The sequence below is a fragment of the Aplidium turbinatum genome, chromosome 2 (genome assembly GCF_918807975.1).
Source record: "Aplidium turbinatum chromosome 2, kaAplTurb1.1, whole genome shotgun sequence".
Classification (NCBI taxonomy): domain Eukaryota; kingdom Metazoa; phylum Chordata; class Ascidiacea; order Aplousobranchia; family Polyclinidae; genus Aplidium; species Aplidium turbinatum.
Genome location: NC_137473.1, coordinates 20427064 through 20451978, shown reverse-complemented (window position 1 = coordinate 20451978; position 24915 = coordinate 20427064). Strand labels below are relative to the sequence as shown.

General features: G+C 36.1%; 1 protein-coding gene across 1 annotated transcript; it reads left to right on the top strand.

Annotated features, from left to right (window-relative positions):
• LOC145765197 (CDP-diacylglycerol--inositol 3-phosphatidyltransferase-like) lies at positions 1 to 20780 on the top strand. The gene is made up of 6 exons (XM_082576978.1): positions 1 to 88; positions 990 to 1123; positions 3408 to 3520; positions 18224 to 18347; positions 19547 to 19628; positions 20464 to 20780. The coding sequence occupies exons 1-6, from the start codon at positions 37 to 39 to the stop codon at positions 20607 to 20609; spliced, it is 651 nt and encodes a 216-aa protein (XP_082433104.1). The 5' UTR covers positions 1 to 36; the 3' UTR covers positions 20610 to 20780.
• Positions 20781 to 24915: the final 4135 nt, after the last annotated feature.

The window sequence follows — 24915 nt, the reverse complement described above, 5'->3', positions numbered from 1 at the left end:
TTGCAGAATTTCATAGGATTGCTGCTAACAGGAAAAATGAAAAAAACTACCCCACGTGATATCTTCCTGAATGTGCCAAATCTCATTGGTATGTTTATCAATGATGTTATATAGGCTATAATTTTCTACTAGCATCAGACTATGGCGTGGTTATGATATTTGCTTCAAGTACCATGGAAATGAAATATGGTGTCATTTAATTGTTGTTAGATGTTTTGTTTACAGAAATTGCAATCGCTAATAATGATTAACTGCTAGTAACTCACTAGCAAATTGTTGATGCACAAAACTCACTGTACAATCCAGATACGGTACAATAGCTAGCACCCCACTTTACTGGTTTACTAGTTTAAAACCACCACTTCGATTCCGCTTTGACAATAAAGTGAAAAAACAAGCTATAAATTACAAACACTTTCGGCTATGCACATGTTAGCCTGCTATATCAAGTAACAAAATGACTGATCCTATACATAATTTGAAAATACATAGCTGATCTACATACAACGATTCGAAAAAAGAAATACACATCACAATCAAGCAAAGACGATTAGCAGATAAGAGACACTTGTGGCACACAGCTGCCTATTGATGCAAGGATCGCAGGATTGTATGAGCAAATCCTCATGGAAGTAGTATCAAATCCGGTGAAGCGTTTACTTATAATTCTAAAAGACTCCAGAGGTGGTTTATTGTTCAAACAAGTTTGGCAATCGAGTGCATGATCTGTATGGCACTTTTTCAGTTTTTAGAGTAGTTTAATGCAAGGGGTTATGTTTTTGCTCATTTTATTGTATTACTGCATGTGCCCGCGCAGTTGTTAGGTTGTATTTGTCATGATTCAAGAAAATCGTTTGTTTATCAAAATTGTATATTAGCCTACATGATTTCATCATCCTCGAAGACGAGGGATAGCCATCATCATCATCATCATTACAGTATAGGCTACTGTAGTATGGTGGCATTACTAACTCTCTAACCTATCTCAGGTTATGTCAGAATCATTCTAGCCATCATCTCCTTTCATTACATGGGTACTGATCATATAAAAGCGGCTAGCTGTTATTTGTTGAATGTATTTCTTGACGAATTTGATGGAATTGCCGCACGACTTCTGAATCAAGTAAAATGTTTTCACTGTTTGTCATAAAAAACTGTACTTTAAATTTTAGGATATTTTTGTTTAAATGGAAATATTGAACAGCTGGTTGAAGTAGCATACAATGATTTTTGTATCTTTTTGTGAGTAGACTTTAACTCTTTCCAAAGAGTCGTATTTATGTCATAACCAGGGCTAGTCCTGCAAAAATATGTAGGCCTACAATTCCAAAGGGTACACAACACTTTGACTCGGCCAACTTTATGAGAAACTATTGACTTCGGATGACTTGTGGCAAAGAAAATTCGCCCCAAGGAAATTTTACCGCGAGACCATTTCAGGCAAAGTCTATTTTCCATTGAGCACATGTTGTCTTTAACAGCAGTTATTCATGCTTGTCATTGTTGATTGTTGAATTTTCATCACAAAATATTTTTACTGATTCTGACCGGGCTCAAGGGACTATGGAGAGGTAAAACCTTTCACTGACTGATGCGCAATACAAAGCCTCTCGTCTGTTACTGGTCCTCACAAACCAGGCGAAAGGACATGCTGAAGGGAACTTCAGCCTCTACTTGTGTAGGAAGACCGTCCCAGCTAAAACCTGGGCGACAAGGAAAAATCGCTGGCAGCAGGGCGATGGATTTCTTGATTTATAACAGTTCTGAACCTTTTCTATTTAACTCCAGGATGAAATATGGCTGGGTAATAGTATGAAATGATTTTGTAATTTTTATTGTATCTATCTTAAAAATAGTCCGCCATGATATCCTATCCGGCATCTTTTACCTCATATTGCACATGTTTTACCGCTTGGATGAAAATCTTTTTAACCTCATTCGCCTCAAAAGTAAATCAAAGACTACAATAAGCTTACGAAGTATCATAGAATTTCAATACGCCGATGGTAACTGTGTAGAAGTATTGAGTGAAAACCACCCACAGAAAATTCCAAATAGGCTCCATCAAGCAAACAAGGGGCTTGGACTTAACGTTAATATTAACAAGACTCAAGTTCTATTTCAACCACTTCTCAAAAATCGTAACAATGCTTTTCCAAAAATCCTTCTCGATGGTACACCTCTAAAGAATGTGAAGCACTTTTGCTATGTAGGAAGGAAAATTTCAGATAGCGTTAACTTTCAGGATGAAATACAACGTCATTTAAACTGTGCTCGCACTGCTTTTGATAAACCTCGCTCACGAATGTTGGAATATCATAACATACGAAAAGATACAAAGCTCGCTGCTGTTTACAATGCAGTATAGTTCTCACAACACTACTGCATGCTTCCGAAACTTGGACTACCTACCGGAATCACATTACAACTGTCGAAAGATTTCATCAACAATGCTTGCAAAAACTCCAAACATCAGATGGAAAGAAAAAAAAAAAAAACTTGAGCGTGCTACAAGAGGCTGAAACAAGACGCATTGAGTCCTGCCTTATTTAAAATCAACGCAGATGGTGCGGGCATGTAGTGCGAATGCCAGATCAGCATCTTCCAAAGCGAATGCTTTACTCAAAATTGGCTTGGTAGGTGGACACAAGAAGCCACGTAAAGATTCTTTGAAGAGTAATTTCCAAAAGGGCAATATCAATTGCACAAACTGGGAAGAAGCCGAAGAAGACGCTACTTTGGAGATCTTCCATTTATGACGGTGTTGCTGCGTTTGAGAAGAGCAAATCTCAAAAGTTAAAGGAAAAAAGAATACAAAGAAAAAACGTCAATTACACCCAAACCCAACTCTCACAAAGGATTTTAAATGTCTCAAATGTAACTGAATTTTTAAAGCCAGGGCTGGACTCATTAGCCACTTGAGAACTTTTTGTTAGTATTTAATAGCGAAGGCCATCATCCACAAAGATGGGGGATAACCATCACAATGTTTTAAAGAATAGTTATAACACAATACAAATATCATACTTTGCGTTGAATCCTCACCACAGAATAATTATTAATTTGAAACTGTTCTAGCAGTAATTTGGATGAAAAGGTGTTGATAAGATTTACAATAAATTTTGTTAATTAGCTTTAATGAAATTTGTGAATACAGTTTTATAACAAAAAATAGAAGTTGGAAGGTCTCTGCGTACCGCTATATGCCTAGGCTACCATAGGTTGAGAACTACTGTCTCAGTCTGAGTATTTTAAAAATTTGTAATGGTGTTATATTTAGTCGCCATCTCTGCCTGAAGCAGATTGGGCATCAACATGGGTCATCTGCCTCCATGAGTCAGGGTTTTGAGCTATCTCGCCCAGAATCGCCAAGTGTTAATTATTATTATTTATTTTGTTTGCCGCAGAGTACGAAGTTTGGAGCGGTGTTAGACATGTTGACCGACCGAGTAGCCAACGCCTGTCTTATGGTTACACTAGCTGCACTCTACCCTGCGTATGCCTTTTGTTTTCAAATCAGGTAGGCTAATATTTTCTTTTCTACCAAGACAGTCTACTAGTCATTCGTTATAGCTTACAGTGATCGTACAAATAACTTGTGACAAGTATGTTTTGAGTGTGCAAAAATGTATAAGTAGATTTTTTCATAGTTGTGGGCTACTTCCTTCATCATATCCAATCAGCTTCCTGACAAACACGACTTCACGTGCTGATTATGTGAAAATTTACGCTGCAACTGCATTAAATAAGAGTGTCCATATTCGAATAAAACATGAATATCCTAAGCAAAAATCAAAGGCATACAATTGGCGCCTTCTCAATTTCCCTCCCGCAGAAGGGACACAGCTGTTTAGGCACCCATTCATTTCAGTCTGTTTAATGTTTTTTTACTATTTAATAAAGAAAAGTGCTGCTACAGAAGCTCAACAATCAAAAGCTTAAAATTAAATCATGCGAGGCTGTATTTATTGCATCCCAAACCCCTGGATGCGTGCCCATCTCCTTATAGGGCCAACGCGTACTTAGTTCGTGCAGCGTTTTTCTGCTTGTAATTTTAAATGTACTTTTAAATATGTAGCCTACTTTATTTTGTATTTTTGCAAAATTTTCTCTGTCGCTTTGCTTGCCTTTATATTTTAGCTAACCGGTTAACCGGTTAATATACAGCAACTGTATGAAACCGCTCTTTCAAAATTTTTAAAAACAGTGGCTTGTAAAATCATCTAACGTCACACAGTTGATTGTCAATGTCCACACATGCCATGTAAATGAAAAAGTAGCCTAACACATTTTTAATTATTCTGCGACATAATTCTTATGAAGCACATCGCATCGATTGTTAAATCGTGTAACCAACCTACAGGAGTTTTGTTTCTGTGGATCCGATTTTACAAGAATTTGTATTATCACATTTTTCGCTATTGCCATTTCTTGATCATAAAAAGTAGCTCAAGATAAATGGTTTTTGCTTTCAAAATGACTGAATTCCGTTTCGATATCTCTAAAGTTTAATCAATTCAAAGTGTGCACTTGAATTCAAAACTTCTCGACTGAATCCCTTTATAGTCCCTATAGTAGGGACGTTGTGCACTTCTGTGATTTTTAGTGTTAAAAGTGATTAATTTTTGCTTTATTCATTTTCAGAAATATTGAAGGATGACAAAAAATTATAGTTTCAGGTTTTTGACCCTTTGGAGAAGGGGCCAGGGTCCCCAACTCTAGTCTGGTAACAATTTATTTTATTACGCATTTTGACTCTAAAATTAGGTTTGCATTCGTTGAATGAAATGTTTTTTGTTCGAGTGCAATGTAGTTAATGATAGGTCAAAGGTTCAAAACTATAATAAACAAACAAAGGAAATTTTTATTATTTTTATGATTTTCTCAATTGCTTTCAAAAAGATATGAACATGTGCGATTAATGTTTGTTTGTCGATAAATACATTGAACGTAGATTTTGAAATCACATTATTTTACAAACATGGTATTATTAGGAATGTTTTAGCATAAAAGTATTGTCTTGCTGGAGTAGAATGAGGAAAAGGGGCCCACTCTAATTTTTTTCACTATTTACAATATTTTTCAAGTTTATTACACATAGAAACACAAAACTACGCAACAAATTAAGTATCGAACGTTTTCGACATCACAAGATGTCCTCTTCAGAAATAATATACATACAACCAGTGTTGGGCGCGATAACTCATTTTTCAGTTAAGCGTTAACGATAATCGATAAACGAAAAATGCCTAAAGCGATAACGATAAACGATAAATCAAAAAAAAGTTTAGCGATAACGATAAACGATAAATTATCGCCGATAATGTCCGATAACGATAATTTTTTTTTTTCTTGATTAGCGCTGCCCCATCCCATGCAGCACAAACTGTTTTCATCAACATGACGAAAAATTGAACATAATACACACTGTAAAGGGACAAAACTTTTTGTAAGTTATGCATGAATAGAATCGCAACAGCGGCAGTGGGTATCGAATCTTCAACCTCTTGATCCAAAATCAAACCACTGAGGTAACCGCCGTGCTTATAATTATACCTTCAGATACCAGTTGGATGCTTTTATCAATTGAGTTACACTGCCGCTTACGTGCAGTAAGCAAAATAATTAAATCAAATGAAAATACCATAAAAAATTCCAAACTTTGTATTTTGCTTTCTGCTTAAAGGGTTGTTTACAGCAAAGTCAGCAATAATTGAAAAAATTCCAAAAAACGCCAAATGCTTGAAAATTTATCAGTAATCTTAAGCGTTATTGGTAATAAAAATGTGCATACACTGTGAAATCCATCAAGCTTGTGAAATTTGATAATGGATTTGCCTAGCGTCTTATATGTAGGACGGTTTTTTTCTCAAAAAGTACAAACACAATTAGAAAAAAAATAATTGTGATATGTTTTTAGGTCATAATTATGCAATATTTAAATTTTCCGAAATTTTTTTTAAGTAGCCTACTTTTATTTTCGGCACAAATGGGTTAACTTTTTAAGTTAAATGGCACTTACGCATTTGGTTATTGTTTTTGGATTAAAGTTATATTGCCAAGCTAGAAAAAAATCGATCATACTGTCTATTATTATTATTATTATTATTTATTTGCGTCAGACAAAGTTGTCCATATCCAAAACAAAAACAAGGAAATAATACACAAACTGCAAATGCACAAAGGTTACAGAGAGCCACTTTGGATGCCGTCAGTTTAAAAGCTCACTAAATGGGCTATCTACTGTTACAAATTTATATACAATGAGCGTTGGAAGAATTAAAAGTATTCAGAATGATAAAAACAATCAGGTGACATCAGGTCTGATATAAAGCGATTTGAGGAGTGAATGCAACGGTTGATAAACGAAAACATGTTTTTCCTCAATAAAGCATCAAACGTTGTTATATTATACATTACTTGATATTCACGGGCACTGACATAACGAGGCAAGTTGTGCAATATTCTAAAAGAATTATTGTAAGCAACACGTAATCGTTTTATACTAGAAGATCTAAACTTGTTCCACAACTGGGATGCGTAAAAGGACATACAATAAGAGCGAAATACAATGTTTTTCACAGCGAGTGAGCATTCAGCAAAATGAGATTTTGCATTGTTTGCAGCACAGTAGGCCTACTGAGAGCGTACCTGCCTTGAAATATCATTTTCATCTGAGAGAGAACTTTCAATAAATACACCCAGGTATTTTACAGAGTCTGTGAACACAATTTCAAATTTCCCTAGATATAGCAGAGGAGCACGTGAAAGATAAAAGTTCTTTGGCGAAAATAACATACCAAATGACTCTTTAGAATTGAAAGTAATTTCATGTTCAACAGCATACTTGTGGCAAACATCTAACAAATTTTGTAAGCCACACAAACTAGGCGAGATGCAGCAAATGTCATCAGCAAACATAATATGGTTTAGACAAGAGTTGCCAACATAGCAACCAACTTTTGTTTTATTGAGCTCATAAGAAAGCTGATCAATACTATAACCGATCTTGTGTTGTTATTGTGTGTGAATTTTGTCTTTTAAACTGAGTTTGTGACGTAACCGCACGTCTCAAGGCAAGTTCTTGCAATTTTAGTTAATCTATACTCATCTAAAGATTTAATGCACTTAAAACAGTAAGTTTCATGTTTTGACGAGAGAGATTTTATTTTTTTACGACAATTACTAAAAACTAACACTTCCAACGAAAAAAGAAAACACAAGAATAAAATAGTTGATAGTGAGGTGGCGTAAAAGACCATGTTTCCGATGTAAAAGCGGCCTCGTATTGCGACACTTTCACAAACCACTTGCCAATTTCTGTCGCTTCGCTTCAAAGGAATCTGTACCGCCTGTGCGCTTACATTTTCATTGTAAAATTCACTCGCGATTGCCGATTGCAGCAAAACAACAAGAGACTTGTTGCATGCATTTCATTGCATTGCAATTTGCAACTCTAAAAATTATTGTGTTGTCAGGGCCGTCGCTGCAGAGGGGCGTGCCCCCTCCCCTGACAACGACCTGTGCATACACACTTCAGGCACTGAAGAAGAACTGGTTTTAATTTTAGTTTCATTAACTAGGTGGCTAGTAAAAATATTACTTTTCATGGTCTTTCCACTTGTGCGTTGGTCCGAAATAAAATTTATCGGCGATTAAATCGGCGATAATCAAATATTGCCTTTGGCGATAACGATAAACGATAACTGAAAAAATAATTGAGCGATAACGATAAGCGATAAAAATTTATCGCCGATAAATTATCGCCGATAATGCCCATCACTGCATACAACTTAACTACATCTGAATAAAATACATTGGTTAAACTAAATCTATAAACAGGAAAAGACAAAAAACTGCACAGTACTTCTGACTAGCTCAAACTCAACCATAGGCTGATGATTACAAAAGGTGGCCACTATCAGCCTTCAGAATGGCCAGCTTTTCAGCCAAACATAGGCCACAATTGTTACGACCACCACCACTATAAGGCCGAGCACAGCTGTGGATGGACCAAGTTATTTGAGAATCAACACCCTTGTCCTTAAGGTCCCAAACTGCCTTAGATAGTTCGGTACTGTTTCGTTTAGACCTATCCATGAAGGTACATTTATGGTTGGAAAAACGTCTTCCTATCTTCATGGATAGGTCTAAACGAAACAGTACCGAACTATCTAAGGCAGTTTGGGACCTTAAGGACAAGGGTGTTGATCCTCAAATAACTTGGTCCATCCACAGCTGTGCTCGGCCTTATAGTGGTGGTGGTCGTAACAATTGTGGCCTATGTTTGGCTGAAAAGCTGGCCATTCTGAAGGCTGATAGTGGCCACCTTTTGAACAAGCGTTCGGAACTCGTTAGGCTGATGATTATGTGATCTGTTTAACACCTTTTGATGCAGTTACCTTTGGTTCTCGTGGAGCCTATCGTTGAGTTTGAGCTAGTCAGAAGTACTGTGCAGTTTTTTGTCTTTTCCTGTTTATAGATTTAGTTTAACCATTGTATTTTATTCAAATGTAGTTAAGTTGTATGTATATTATTCCTGAAGAGGACATCTTGTGATGTCGAAAACGTTCGATACTTAATTTGTTGCGTAGTTTTGTGTTTCTATATGTAATAAACTTAAAGATATGCACAATATTGCCTCGCAAAAAGCAAAACGCACCATATGTGTGGTCTGGCAGTATAGAAAAAATTGACAAGACAACGTTGATAGGCATAGCCGTAGGAGATGGGGGGGCAGGGGGGCGGTCGCTCCCCCGCTGAAAAAAAAACGCCGCGAATTTGGGCAAAAATCTGCACTTATTTGGGCAAATCAATCTTATCATGATATTTCGACATTTTACCAGTTTAGAAACTTTACGTAATTGTTATAATTTATGAGATATATACATTAATATTTTCCAATCAATGTAAAATGCATTTTCATCGATTTTGAAAATTGTTGCATGTGGTATTGCAATTTGGGCACAATGATAAGTTTCGATTCAACACCACCTGCAAAAAGTAAAGTGTAAAAGAACATAATTGGCAAGCAAAGTTAAGCTTATTAGTACCGATATTCACCAGCATGTACATAGGCTGCATTTCTTCACAGGTGAGATTTCTAAGCTTGCTGGGTAGCCTGCTAATAACCTTATGAGGTTTTTGCTTATTACTTTATGTGCATTTTGTATGTAATATATACATTAACATTTTTCTTTAAATGTTAAATGTAGTGTCATCAATTTTGGAACTTTTGTATTTGTTATACAGTATTGCAATTTGGGCAAAATGTTAAGCTTCGATTCACGATTCAGTATATATCTGCAGAGTGTCAATGTAAAAAAATGCAATTAGCAAGCAGAGGTACCGGTAAGCTTATCACTGAAGTTCATTTGGAATTAGGATATACACTACAGTACATTTTTTCGCTGGTGGAATTTTGAAACCCTGCTTTGTACTGGTAATCTTATGAGGTTTTTTGCTTCTTTCTCTATATTCTACTAATGTATGATAGCCTATTTATTTGTAAAAATATTTGGGCAAAAATGTTCAGTTATTGGGCAAATCAATCTTACCATGAGTTTTCAAAATCTTTCTAGTTTAGGAATTTGTTTATAGTGTTGCATTTTGTATGAAATACATTAACATTTTTTTTAAATGTTAAATGTAGTGTCATCAATTTTAAAACTTTTGTATTTGGTATATTGCAATTTGGGCAGAATATTAAGCTTCGATTTAGTATATATATGATATATCATATCTGCAAAATGTAAAATAATGCAATAAGAAGGCAGAGGTAAGCTATTACTAATAATCATTAGGATATACACATTTCTTCATTGGTGGAATTTTGAAACCCTGCTTTGTACTGGTAATTTTATGAGGTTTTTTGCTTCTTTATCTATATTCTACTAATAAATTTATTTGTAAAAATGTCCAGTTATTGAGAGAATCAATCTTACCATGAGTTTTGAACATCTTACCAGTTTAAAAACTTTGTATATTGTTATAGTGTAATATTTTGTATGACATACATTAAAATTTTCCCATGAATGTAAACAGTGCCATCTTCAATTTTGGAAAATATTGTATTTGGTATGTTGCAATTTGTGGAGAATGTTAAGCTTCGTTTTAGTACCTGTGAATTTTCCAGTGTTTGATTTCATGTTTTTGTGGGCTACAGTTGAATTGTTTTCTATAAAAAGAATTTTTTGTATTAACTGCTGTTTGTGTTTACTGGTCCTAGGGTTGATATGCTCAGCTATTTACCATGAATGACACAGTATGATATTATAGCAATCAATGATCAAATATACAGGCAAGTGTTATGTTGTTTTGGCATCCAATTCATGCAGTTAATATATCGGGCAATGTAGATGTAGTATGATATTGATGATGTTGTCTGTATTTTCTGGCAAGGATTGAGTTTGAAACTACTACCTATAGGATAGGCCTATGAGTTGTTTTAGTTCAGTGCCTACGATTTCAGTAGTTGCTTCATCATGAACTTAAAATATCTTGGTAATGATGTTAATGAAAAAACATTGGCTACAACTTCACTGTAATGAGATCAATATTCATACTAATTAATAGCAACTTAGCTTTCTTCAAAGGTGCAAATTTGATGCTCATAGTATGATAAATTGTCGAATTCTTTTCAGGTTGCAAGGTTTTAAGTAGCATGGAGTAAGTAATGTTACTTTAGTTTGATGAGTAAATAGGTTGTCATTTTAGATTTTTTCAATGCAAATTTACAAACCTTGAGTCTTGAGATTTTGAAATGATCTGAGGGCATGGATATTTAGCCACTGCTGTCCAGTTATTGTTGAATTCTCAGTTTAATTTGTTGTTGAATCCAGTTAGGCCTGTATATATATATACATATTTTTGTGCCACAAGAAAATTATTTCAATTTGATGGTTTATTAAGCGTAAAGTTAATTCAGCCTTGTTTTGCTGCCTGTGTTTTTATAGTACACTGCCAAGTTGATGAATGTTTTTTGAATTTGATGACTTATTTCAATTTGATGGTTTATTTAGTTTAAAGTTAATTCAGCCTTGTTTTGCTGCCTGTGTTTTTGTACACTGCCAAGTTGATGATTGTGGAGTTCTTAGACTACACTATCTCAGAGGTTGTGAGTAATATTGTGTTTTTCACAATATGTTTGCAAAGGCAAAATTTGGGCAAAGTTTGGAAAATTTGGGCAAATTTTGTTCGCCTCCCCAAAATTTTTTACTCTCCTACGGCTATGTTGATAGGTCCTGGCAAAATATATTTGTCCAATAAGAAAGAGAGGCAAGAATTTCTAACAAAACAATCTTGGATAGTAAGTCGCAGCTGAACAAATACATTTTTATCATTGCCTTTGCACTTCACAAGTAGTTGTTGCCCATGTCCAACAAGTTCTTCTTGACCGTGTTAGCCCCTACGATTACCAAAGTATTTTAAGTACATGTTATTTAAAGCAAACAGCAGTATAACCAGTGACATAGCTAGAAAGAAAATTTTAGGGGGACAAAAGCAACTACTGAGGGGGGAAAACATTCTAATATTTTAAATAAAAAGTTTATTTTAAAATATAGCCACTGAAAATGCAGCCAAACATTATTTTATTAAACGTTATTAAATATCCAATATAATGTCATCAAAACGTTACAATGGCATTAAAAACCAATTTTGAGGAGGAGGGAGGCAAGATGGATTTTGGAGAGGGGGACGATTGCTTCCCCAAGCCCTCGGTGGTGGCTATGTCCTTAAATATATTTGTATTTCAACTTTGCAAAAGCTGCACCATAGTAGGCCTATCATTAATTAATTATTATCATTAACAACCAATCAAAATCACCTTTACCTTCCTGTGTTTCAGTTTCAAACAGGTCAGGTAGCCTATGTGTATCTATTTGATTGTTAGCATAATCTTCAAAATACTCACACATCTCAATGCAGGAAAAGTTTTTAGAAAAACAAATACACTTGCGAAGTCATCCTATTTTGCAACCACGCTTCAAAAAGTTTTATATTGCTTCTGGGGTAGGGGTTTAAACAGTAAATAGATATTCTGAAATGAAAGGAGTTGCCAGCCATAATTAGTTGGGAAAGGAAGACATGTAGTTTATGACATCCAATTGATTTTCTCCATATCATGTCAATGAAACGTGATTGCCAAATGTACAATAACAAAGATGAAGAAGTTGTGGGGCGACCTTCTGCACCACCATTAGAAAACAGGAATGAGCGGACTTCTTTTTTTACTTTTGTTAGACCCGTAAGATTTATACAATAAACGGACGAAGCATTTTAACTGCGCACACATTTTTTCCCTGTTAAATATGAACAACCCAGAGAATTGAAGGCACCGAAAATCTTTTTGTCGTAGTTCAGGAGTATCTTCATGTGGATCCCTTGCTATTTTAGCAAACTTTCTTGTCATGTCACTTCCGGTGAATGCGTGAAAGCCAATCGATGCTGTTAAGTGTGGTTCACCGATTGCATCGCAAATAACTTTGAAGGATATTTTTCTTCTCTTTTTACCTCTTCCTGTAAGAAATGTAGTGGCAGTAAGCAGTTATAGTATTATAGTCCAACCAAAAGGATAAGCACATCTATATCTGGTAAATCAATGACAACTTTTGCATGTTTGTCAACAGAAAAAGTGTGCAAAATTAATAAGGTATCTGCTTCTTCGTAGTCGTGAATATATTTTCAGAAACATGAAGATTTCCTTTCATCTCAGTTTCCTATGTCACAAGAAACTTTTAAAGTTGATTTGGATGAGCTCGGCTGTGCAGCACGCACTTTTCAGCCAAGTATTTTGTAAGTTCAGATCAGGGATTCAGATTTAGTTTTAGTGTTGGACAGACAATCCTTTCAATGAGATTTTCTGTATGCATGTGTGCAGTCTCACACAGTAGGCTACAATATGTTGATTATCCTCTAGTCCGCTAGCTACGCAATTTTTTTTTCAGTGAAATACTGATGTATCGATTAAACAACAACCTTACTTAAAAAGAAAAAGTAATGTTGCACAGTGCTTCTTAAAATAACTCTGCAAAGTGGCTGCATGTGTTTATTTGATCAAGTTTCTGAATCAGAGCCATTCCATTAACAATGATAATTTTTGTGTTGAAATTTCAGTGAAAAATGGAGACATTGTCAGTGCAAGTTTCACAAGAGGCAATATGCTTTTTAATTGCACTTTTGGTAAGTTTCGATTGACCAATTTAAAATCATCTCTCGAGGCAGATCTGATTTTCAAACTAAGATCATGGAAGCCTCAAGAATCAAACGTAACCATCCATCTCTCAACCTCAGTTATTCGCCTGTGGCTCATCGTTCCTTTTTTGTGTGTTCTAACTGTTTGTCAAATGCCCGTGGTTTACACTTCATGTGATCTGTTTCCCACCGTCTAATTTACTCGTAATCATTCTTGTATCATTTTTTCAGTTTGTGCTTTTGAGTCCGGAGTGTCGTTACAGTTATAGTGCAAAGTCAAATTTATCTTACAAATTTTCGTTTTATATATATTGCAGATTTAATTCCTGATGAAATCACACGTAGGCCTACGTGTTGAAAACGTTTGAGTTATTATGTTATATATTTTGTTTTGTGTGTAATACATTATGTTAAACCCGCTAAGGTGACTTTGTTTTGCTTGTCTATTGTTCAAAAATGCAAACTCTCCACCAAAGCTTTATCATATAAAATTGCCTCTAACAATAAATGCTATTAATATACCACAAAAAATGCTCAATGCCAAGCAGGAAGGGCAAGCAAAGCAAAATACATCAAATCCAGTTACTATTTTCAAATAACCTCTCCAGTCTGTTTCACTCTCACTGGAGATCATCAGCAGGTTCTTATTCAAGTAGAAGAACCTTCTGATTAATTTTGTTTTACAATTTTCACCATAGCCTACAATCCTTCCGATTTCGACTTGCATGGCAACAAAACAATAATCGCTTGCTTTGCCAAGAATGGGTAGGTTTGCATTTGTGAGCACCAAAATTCTTCCACAGTTTTTGAATGAAATTCAATGCGTAATAACTCTTTCGATCTCAAATCAATTAACTTAGTTAGATCATCTTTACTGAGATCGTCATCGCTAATGTTGTTCAAGTCAAAAAGAAAAGGATTTCGAATCCATGTTTTAACTTCGTTCGGCAGGTGTTCTAAATTAAAATAACGTTGATATGAGATTTGCAGGGTTTCCAAGTATGCGCAAAAATTTTCTCTCATAGAGATCAAAAGAGTACATTCTCTTTGAGTTTCATCCATCAAGATAAGATCTTCTAGCATTGAAAAGTTAGCATAATTACCTGCTTCCAATCTGCGTTTCCAAACCGGCAACTTGGCTAAAAACGCTTTCAGTTTTTCAGCTGCATCTATTATTGTCAAACCTGGTCTTTGAATGCCAAGATTAACATTGTTAATATGACCGAACATATCGGCTAAGTAGGCCATGCCGTATAGAAAACTTTTACTCTCAAACAATTTTGAGAGGGGACTTCCTTTTGCTTTCAAAAGAGTTAATACCTCATTTCTTAGCTGCTACAGTCGTTTTAAAACTTCTCCTCTAGATAACCAACGTACCTCAGAACGATACAAAAGTACTTCGAAATCTGATCCTGCTTCTTGACAGAGCGCTTTAAAAGTGCGGTGGTTTACAGCTCTGCTTTTGATTAAATTAACGACTTTCATGCAATTCGTCAGAATTTCTTTGAGATTTGCTGGTAAAGTTTTTGCTGCTAAGGCGTACCTGTGCAAGTAGCAATGGGTAACAACCACGCGAGGAGCTTCGTTTTTTACTAAAGCAGCAAATCCGGATTTGTTCCCGAGCATAGCTGGTGCTCCATCCCTGCATATAGAACAAAGCTTTTTTTTCAAAAATTATCATCAAGGTAATCATGGACCCCCAAGGGGTCCGCGAACCCCAGGTTAGGAACCACTGTTTTAGATGATGACGTGTTTGGCAGATCAGAGATATTGGGTGATTATTTTGTCCGCGGAGAACTGATTGTAGAGGATCATGTCTTTTCTTATCTCTAGGCTGTAGGCCTAATCAGTTTTTCAGCATATTGCCGCTTACCCAAACACTTCCATATTCTAAGTGCAAAGAATTGCTTTGTAACAAGTTGCGTTACATTGTCGTAAGCAGGGGCGGCGCCAGCCAAAAATGAGTGGGGTGGACAAAAATATTTCGAGGTAATATACTACCGTAAAGTATGGTCACTAATACTGTATTACCGATTGCGATGTGATTCACTGCAGCTCGGTTGTGAAATTTATTGAAAAATAAACAAAAGAAATTGCAAGGGGGCAAAAGCTCGTTTTCCATTGAGAGCACTCTGAATTCTGTACAATAGAGTAGATAAAACGGAAATGATCCGTTTTATAAAGTACGAAGGTATCAAAAATTACCAAAATCTTGGTGACATAAGCTATCAAAATTCAGTTTTCGCTGGTTATAACCAGTGTTTTATAAGGCGTTTTATGGGGCCAAGCGCTGCCATACATTTCCTCTGCGGTCTATAGAATTGCCGACTATACGATGTTGATGTTAGCAAGCATTTCGTTATTTCATGTGATAGAGCTGCTGCAATGATAAGCGGCCTCATAAAAAATTATTGGGTGGCCCCTTAAGCAGAATTTTAAAAAGCCTCGCTACTACCCAATAATACTTATAGCCATAGGTTAAGAATCACTGCATTCGCACTGAGGTCTACTGAATTCGCACTTAGGTCTACTACTTTATATGTGAATAATAATAGCAATATTAAACCATTTAAATTAGGCTAACATGTGCAAGGTTTAAATTTTTTCGACAACTAAAATAAAAATTTCCAGCTTCGCTTTCATGACTTTTAAAATGTTATACGCTATTCCGATATTATAATGCTTTACAGTTTTCTATCACTAGTTTGTTCTATTAAATTTCAGGTAGGGAAGTTGGCCTATACCGATAAATTGAAACTCGAGCAAAAGAATACTGCTACATAAACTGTAACAACATTACTGTAGGTAGCCAATAGCCCAGTGGTTCTTAAACTTTTTGAGACACGCCTCCCTTTTACAATTCTAACAAAATTCGCGCCCCGCCTTGTTTCAAAACAAAAAACATTAAGCAGAACAGCAATTCGTTTCCAGGTAGTTTGTATTAATGCTAAGGATGTATCTATTTTTTGGATACTAAATATTTAATTCGAGGATTAGTAGCAGAAAATGCACATCTCAGATCGGCTTCACGGTCAAGTTTGTGTCTATATTTTGTCTTTAGGTTATGTTCATGAGAGTAGAAAAAACATTTCCGCACAAGTAAGTGGATGAAAATGGAAGAAGTGTGCGTATAGCCACAGCACCCACACTCTTGTAAATGTCTGTACATGTTTCACTCAGAACTCAGTTAGTGGCATTGCTTTAAAGTAGTTCCTTTCAGTAGAATTTCATGTTAGCTCCAAGAATTCCTCTTGTAAATTGTCTGTGAGTTTCTTCTCCCGAGCTATCATGTGAGCAATTCCGAAAGACCCTTCTACAACTTCCGCCGACAACGATTGGCGAAAGCACTCGCTGCTTGCAATCTTTCTTTTTTTAAAAGAATCTTTCTTGCATTGGAAAAAAGCTAAAGGTTTATTTTGATGGTCAAGGTGTTTTTTTTTTCAAGATGACGCTGCGAGCAAACGAGTTGGTCTCAAACCGTCGTTGATCAGATTTTGAATACATATGACACATTGTGGTACAACTTGGTCTTTTACTTATTTACTATGGCATCTATGAAGTCAAAATTTAAATAATCTTCGTCATACTTTCTCCCTTTTCCACTCATTTTATGTCAATAGAATTGATTAATTAAAAATAAACCTAATTAAATCAATGTTAAAAGAAAAAAGTTTACGCTTGTAGAGTTCGGGATACTGCTGCACTTCTAGCCGCTGTCACCTATCAGTCAGCCGCTGTCACCTATCTATCAGTCAGTGAGCCTCACACGCCCCCCAAGGAGGGCGCGCCCCTAAGTTTAAGAACCACTGCAGTATAGCCTAACTGGGATAACTCAATGCCATAGCGATCAGAAAGCGATAAACTTACCAAGCGTGCCAAAACATGGGCAAATAAAACAAAATGCAGCATCTTTCGAAGTCGAGTACTCCACCCACCCAAACCCTGAGTATGAATACCATTTCGTTTGAAATCGGTAATTCTTTTTGCACTGCTCCGACTGCGGAAAAACTATCAGTGGCTGAATCGGGCCAGATTTAACAACAAATTTGCGATTATCGCTGTGTATCACTTCAGACGCCGGATCCCTTTCAGACATTTCGATAAATAACAAGACAGCAATATTCCAATTACCTCTTCGAGCCAAATAAAATTGACCTTCACTTAAACTTAACTCATGAATGATTACTGATTTAAGATTTTGACTTCTGAGGGTGGCCAGCATCGACTCTTTCCATTAATCTATATTTTGATTGTTAACTCACAATTACGGAACAAACAAAAAAACGTGGTGAACTAGCAAATACCACAAAGCTTGTGTCTCAGCTGTGACGTGACAAAAGCCATCACCTCCAAATGGTAAAATTAAACTATACAATCATCAATCAATACAACAGAGCGGCCGATAACAATGAAGATTCTTCATTTCTTCGTATAAGTCAATACTGCAAAAGTAATAGTAATTCATACGTAAGAAGTTGAAATTAATTTATGACGCTGTCACTAGGCTCCCCTAACCCCCCGCATACACCCCCCAAGTTTTCTCATCGGATCTCGACGAATGAGAAAATGACTCTAAATACGAGTGGGTGGACATATCCACCCCAGTCCACCCCGTGGCGCCGCTACTGGTCGTAAGGTATTAAAAAAAATTAAAAGGTTTTTAAAATAACTAAAATTTGTGATTTTACTAGAGTACCGTTTCTGTCTTTTGAAGTCACCCCATTTGTAGCCTTCATGTCCTGTTTGATACGAATTAGAGGATAGGTAAGGTCGAAGGAAGAATTTAATTTCTTTGTGTCTAAAAAACATCTCATTCTAACGGATGGTTTGTCCTAATTGGTCATTTTGGAGATATTTTTTTAAGTTACAGTTTTTAATTAATGTTTTTGTATGAGGTATTTTTCCAATCGTGTTTCAAGCTTTTCAGCTTGGAAAGGATTTAAAGTTGTCCATCGTGGAAGCTAACGTTGTTGAAAAAAGTGACAGAAGTTAGTGACTTGTGCTATATTTGTTTTATTTGTGTTTGCAGCCTTGGTATTGACATTGTGAGCCACTGGATGCACATGCACAGCTTGGTTATAAAAGGGGCCGATAGTCACAAGTCTATGGACTTCACTAGCAACCCTATCTTGCGGATATACTACACATCAAGTGTAAGCGGCCAATAAAATACCAGTCCATCTGCTGATGGTTTTCATTCTCTAATAAGATATCTTGAATCAAAACATTCTGTTATGCTCGTTTGTTTGACTTGTGGTTTTTACGCCATCTACTGTACAAAATTATTTTTTCTAAATAATAATTGTAACATTAATGTAATATTTTTTAATTACTTTTTTAATGAAATTTTTTTACTCTTAAAAAATTATTCTCTTTAAGACTAATAAACCTGACGACTTATGATTTCCTGCAGTTAGTATGGATAGGGTAAATTAGTTAATATTTTGTTTAAAAACGCTGTAGGTTTAGGCTATCTTATGTCAATACTAGTCAGAGATGAGCAAGATCACCAGTTTTGGTAATCTTGAAAAACTAAGATCAAGATCACCAAGGATATGTAATCTTGAAAATCAAGATCATATCTTCAAGATTACGATCACTTTTTTGTCTAAGTTGTTGAAAAACTGTAGTTTTTGAATAATGAGGTTGCATAAAAACAAACTTTACTAGTAAGCAAATCTCGTCAAAGGTATGGTTGGGTTTGATAACTTTTGCTTTTAACTACTCAATGGCTGGTCTAAGACTTGGGACTGTTGCTACTAGGCCAATCAATCGTTGTCATAGTTTGAGTAGAATTGCAACGTCACACCCAAGGACGAGGGTTATTAAAGTACGGTACATAAAGAGTCACAAAATCTTTAATTAGTTTTATAATTTTTATTTCATATGAAAACCCCTTTGAACCACACCATTTTTCACCGAGTTTTTGATTTATGTGGAAAGCCTTTGTTCGTGTTACTAAATAGTTTCAAGCTTCACTGGATAATATCAACATTTACGTAATTATATCAATATTTTATATCTTATTGATTTTCAAGATCAACAAAATTTACACAAAAAGAGTGATCTTTGATCAAGATCACCAAAGTTAAAGTGATCTTCAAGATCAAGCTCTTCTCTGCTTATAGTCAGAGATGGAAAAGATCACCATTGTTGGTGATCTTGAAGATCAAGATTACCAGGTTTATGTGATCTTAAAGATTAAGATCTGATCACATTGTGATCTTCAAGATCAAGATTGCGCTCATCTCTGCCTATAATAAACTTGGTGACCGAAATATTGTGAAATCCAAGAACATATTATTTGATGTTTTCGTAGAAATTATGTCTCTTTCCTTACTTTTCATTTCAGCCATGCCTTTCTATCATGTGTATTGGCAATGAGGTATTTTTTATCATGCTTTACCTTCTCAACTTCACCGAAGGACCACCAGGTAAATTTATACTGTTTATATTATTTAAATTTATATTTGGTGCACCATTGCAAGATTTTTTTTCTCCAAGTCCGTCGTTTCGTTTGCGTTCTTTTATGTTTTTCTGTTTAGGTTGCGCTTTTTACGTTTTTTTTTGCATCTCATCGTTCTTACTGCTTTTGCTTGCAATCTAACGTTCTTGATGTGTTTCTTACGGTGTCAGACAAATTGTTCGTAAGCAATTGTTCGTAAAGCAGATGTTCGTAAGCAATTGTTCGTAAAACAATTGTTCGTAAAATTAATTCTTCGTAAAACAATTCTTTCTAAAGCATTTTTTCGTGCATGCAGTTAAAATTTGATGTATACGAAGAAATGCTTTACGAAGAATTGTTTTACGAATTTCATTTTACGAAAAACAGTTTACGAAGAATTGTTTTACGAACAATTGCTTACGAACGATTGCTTTACGAACAATTGCTTACGAACAATTTGCCTATAACCGTTTCTTACTACCCTCTTTATTGCGTTTTAACTGTGTTACTTTGTTTATTGATTTCTTATTGTGTATTGCAGCCCCGGTGGTGATTTACAAGTATCCATTTGGCCTTCAGAGAAATTTGAGTTTGATACTCTTGGTCTAAAGCTTCCCGCATTAGGTCAACAAGTGTCTAATTAAGAAGACAATTATTTTTTCTCGTTTTGATATCAACTAGTGCAATAAACCTTTTATCAGCTAAGTGGGTAGTGAAATTGTACACAATAACTTTGAGTGCTTGGATCGTCAGGTATTTTTAAAATCTACCAAGAACCCCCACCAAAATCCAGAGTATTGATGTCGTGATTTTCTTTATTGCAGTGGCTGGTATTGGCCTGGTTCACATCATTTTCTACCTGAGTGCCCCTATCATGACTTTGAAAACCCTGATCAGTATCATTCAATTGGTGGAGGCTTCCATCAGGATTGCCAGCATTGATGCCGACGAAAGGGACAAGGAAAATTGATGATAATATAACCAAATTAATACATTATATTATGCGAATTCAATTAGCCTGATGGCGCTTGTACTTGAAATTTTCTTTATTTCGTGTTTTTGATAATTTGATTTGTTTACCGCTTTGATCACAAATGTCTGGCTTCCCTGCTTGGACCATTACAGCTTCTAACACTTTATGCCGCCCTTGGTCTCGATTAACATTTCAGTGGTTTTCTAGAACAGCTAGTTCTATAGGCTACGTAGGCTAGTCCTACAACCATTCTGTCAAAATTGAATTACAGCCTTTTTGGTACATAGCCTACTCAGTTTGTTTTTATGTCTGAGCATCACAACGAAAAACAATGTAGTGCATCTATGCCAAATATAACAAAGGTCTAGAAAAAGGTAGAAGAGACAAAAAGGCAAACTTAACGTGCTTGATACCGAAACAGGACAGTCATTTTACAATATGGCACGGCCGCAACACTTTTACTTCTGGAGCACATTGTAAAGCAACTCGAGGTCACCAGTGTGAATAAATAGTTCTGTGAGCTTCCTTTTGATCCGGGCTTACTTCCGGTGATTGAAGATTTACATTAATTGGAAGAGAAGGCAAGGTAGCTAGTCTTCGTGTCCCCCTTCAGGCATGTCTTTAAGTGTTCTGCCAAAGATGCAGCCGCATTCTATTGAGCGGTGTCGAACCGACACCCCTTTGATTTCGATTGCCGTTCCAAGTCTTTCACCACTGGTAATGCTTTCACTGGTAATTCACCACTGATAAGTTACCCTACAGCTGCTAACGCAGTGTTTCCAAACTTTTTTAGACTTTCAGCACCCTGCAAAAGAGAAAATTATTTTGTGACGCACCAAACAATCTTTGACCTCGAATGCAGCATCTTAACCTTTTCATTTCAACACTTTAAAAAAATGATAGCTATTCATAATGGTATTCTTCTTTGCTTCACGTTCAGCCTTGTTGAGAAAACTAAGAAGTTCGGTTGTTATGTGTTCTCACAACTGATAGTTATACGTGCTCACTTTCAGAAATCAGCATAATATTGATAGCCTAACACTTCAATTTTACTTGAACATCGAATGCGACTGTAAAATTTTGACAGAAAAAAAAGTAGAGTTTGCTTATATCAAAGTCAGTGTAACCTCTGAAGTGAAACAATACTGACCGGGTATGTAGTGAGCTCACCGATACTGACAAATCCATATTTGACATGTACGATTCAAAATAACCTCGCTTTTTGCAATAGCGTGGTTGATGGTTAGCTTTAGTTTGCACAAACCAACGTATAGGCTACATACAACCGCTAGGTGAAGCATTTCGAGTGCTTTCCTATTGCTAAAGCCCAGTGGTGCCGAAGTAAGGGGGGATGGGGGGATATATCCCCCCAATATTTTGGCAGTATCCCCCCAATAATTCAGAAAAAATATTTGCTATGAAGTTGTACTTCGATTTAGTTGTTTGCAAGCATCTCGAATTGCTGTTGTTTTTTTTTTATTGATGTTTGATCACAGTTCTAAATTGTCCTGGATTTGACGCCAGACAACGAAGTACCTTAATTCGTTGAAGGTATTAAGGACGAGTTGGACCAGGCCACTGCACTGCAGTAATGAAGAAACTGCAGAAACATATTTGGGACTTGTGCTGATTTTGAAACCTTTGGCATTTATAGAGCAATTTAGTATCACGTTGCAAGTAGAAAAGCTTGACATTGACTCTTGTGAAGAGCTGTTTCAGACCCTGAAAATCACTCGAGAGAAATAGCGTGATTCGGAGTTTGAGAACAATTACAAAAATGCAGTTTCACTTCTGGAAAAGTTTGCTGCTAATTTTATCACGCCCTTGCAAGCACCACGGCAAAGAAGAGTTCCTGAAAGATTGGGTGGAGGCTCGATGGAAGCTACTGCAGACACTCAACTGCATTATAAAATACTTTACAATCAGTTCATGGACAGAGTTATCTCCAGGGCCGTTGACAGGATTTCTCGGGCCCGGTACCTATTTATTTTCAGGCCTCCTTCATCGAAAATGTTATGATATAAAGGTTGTGTACAAACTTTTATTGATGTGCTGTTAAAATGAGGATGACACATGCCGTTCAAAGTAGAAAATTAGAAATATCATTTATATATTCTCAAAGATTTGTTGTATCCACGAATTTCCCCAACTGTGCAAATACGCGTTAGGGATTTCTCCGTAAACCGCAAAATCCTTGCTCTCAATCACGATCTTCGTCGGTATGTTTAAAATTGTTAGAGTTTTCGGTTGAAATTAATTCTTTGTAAAGTAGAGTAGCCCTAGGAGAGTAAAACATTTTGGGGGGGCGAACATACTTTGCCTAAATTTTGTCTTTGCATATATATTTTTAAAAATACAAAATTACTCACAATCTCTGAGAGTCATCAACTTGGCCGTGTACGAAACACAAGCAAAAAAAACACGTACAACAGCAAAACAAGGCTGAACTTACTTTAATCTACGTTCATAGACCTGTCTGTGTCCCAATTGAATAAACCATCAAATTAAAACATTCTTGTGTATCACAAAAAACAAACAGTATATTAAGCCTAACTGGATTCAAAAAATTTGAACTGAGACTTCACCAATAACTGGATAACAATAGGCTAATTGCTGAATATTCATGTCACCAGATTATATGACAATCTCCAGCCCAACTTCAATAAACGGCCTGGCCAAAAGTAGCTCAATCTTTTCAATTCAAAGATAGTCCAAAGACTCAACTCAATATTTGTAAATTTGCATTGAAAAAAACTAAAATGACAATACGTTTACATTACTTATCAAACCAGTGTAACATTACATACTTCATCCATGCTGCTTCAAATCCTACAGCCTGAAAAGAATTTGACAGTTTACCATGCTATGTGCATCAAACTTCCACCTTTGAACAAAACTACTTTTGATACGGTACCAAAAATATTGATATTATATTACAATGAAATCATAGTCAATGCTTTTTCAGAAGATCATTACAAAGATAATCTTACTTCACAATGAAGCAGCTAGGCCTACTCAAATCACAATTCACAAGCACTGAAGAAAAATGACTCCCAGTCTCCCAGATAATAACTTCAAACTCAATTGTTGCCACAAAATACAGACCACATTACCAAAACATGACACAAAAATAGCACTGTTTACAGTGCCTGAAATATTAACTGCATGAATTGGATGACAAAACAACATATATAACATGTGTCTAGTGTCTTTATATTTGATAGTTGTTGCTCTAATACTGTGTCATAGATAGTAAATAGCTGAGCATGTCAACCCTGGGACTGGCAAAGACAAACAGCAGTTCATACTAAAACATTCAATATAGAAAACAGTTAAACCATAGCTCACAAAAACATGAAATTAAAGCCAGGAAAATTCACAAGTTGTTTCCATTTAATATACTTTTTCACTTTGTGCATAACTATAGTTCAGTGGTTTCCAACCTGGGGGTAAATTACCCCCGGGGGGTAATTTGCCTGTTTTTGGGGGGTAACGAGACCCGATTTAGAAACAGTGAAGCAAGTGAAGGTTGTGAACTTTATAAAAGCAAAGGAATTGAACAGCCGTCTTTTCAAAGAACTGTGCAAGAAGATGGAAGAAAGATACGAAGCATTACTGTACCACACAGATCGCCTTACCGATTACTGTACCACAAGTAGCCTACGATGGCTGTCTCATGGCAAAGTGATAACCCGTCTGGTCGAACTTCGTGAGGCTGCCCATGTTCTTCGGTAAAAAAAAAGTCCGACTTGGCTGAATACTTCTCTAACCAACAGTGGATTTCCCAGCTGTACTATCTGGCTAATATCTTTGGTGAATTGAACAAAGGCAATCTTTTATTTCAAGGCAAGAATGTAGGTAATTGTGATCGACACCAAAGTAACCGTAGCAGCATTTATATCAAAGGTTAAATTGTGGAACAACCGAGTTGGAAGAGGCACAGTTTCACACGCTTGACATGTAGCCTACCTCGAAAGCAATGGACTTGATTTGACAGCGGCGTTGAAGGAAGACATAGCTGACCACTTAGGCCAGCTAGCCAAGAAAATGGACAACTACTTTCCGAATTTGGACACGGCTAGTCTCCAATGGTGCACTGAGCTCTTCACATGTGATGACAGCCAGGTGGATGATGACGACTTTCCGACTAAAGAAGAATTTATCACTCTCCGAATGAACTAGGAGTTGAAACTTGATTTCAAGGGGGAAGGTTGGAACCCTTCTGGTTTAGCAGACTCCAGGGCACAAAAACATTAGCGACACATGCATTAAATATTCTGACATCTTTTTCAACAACGTATGA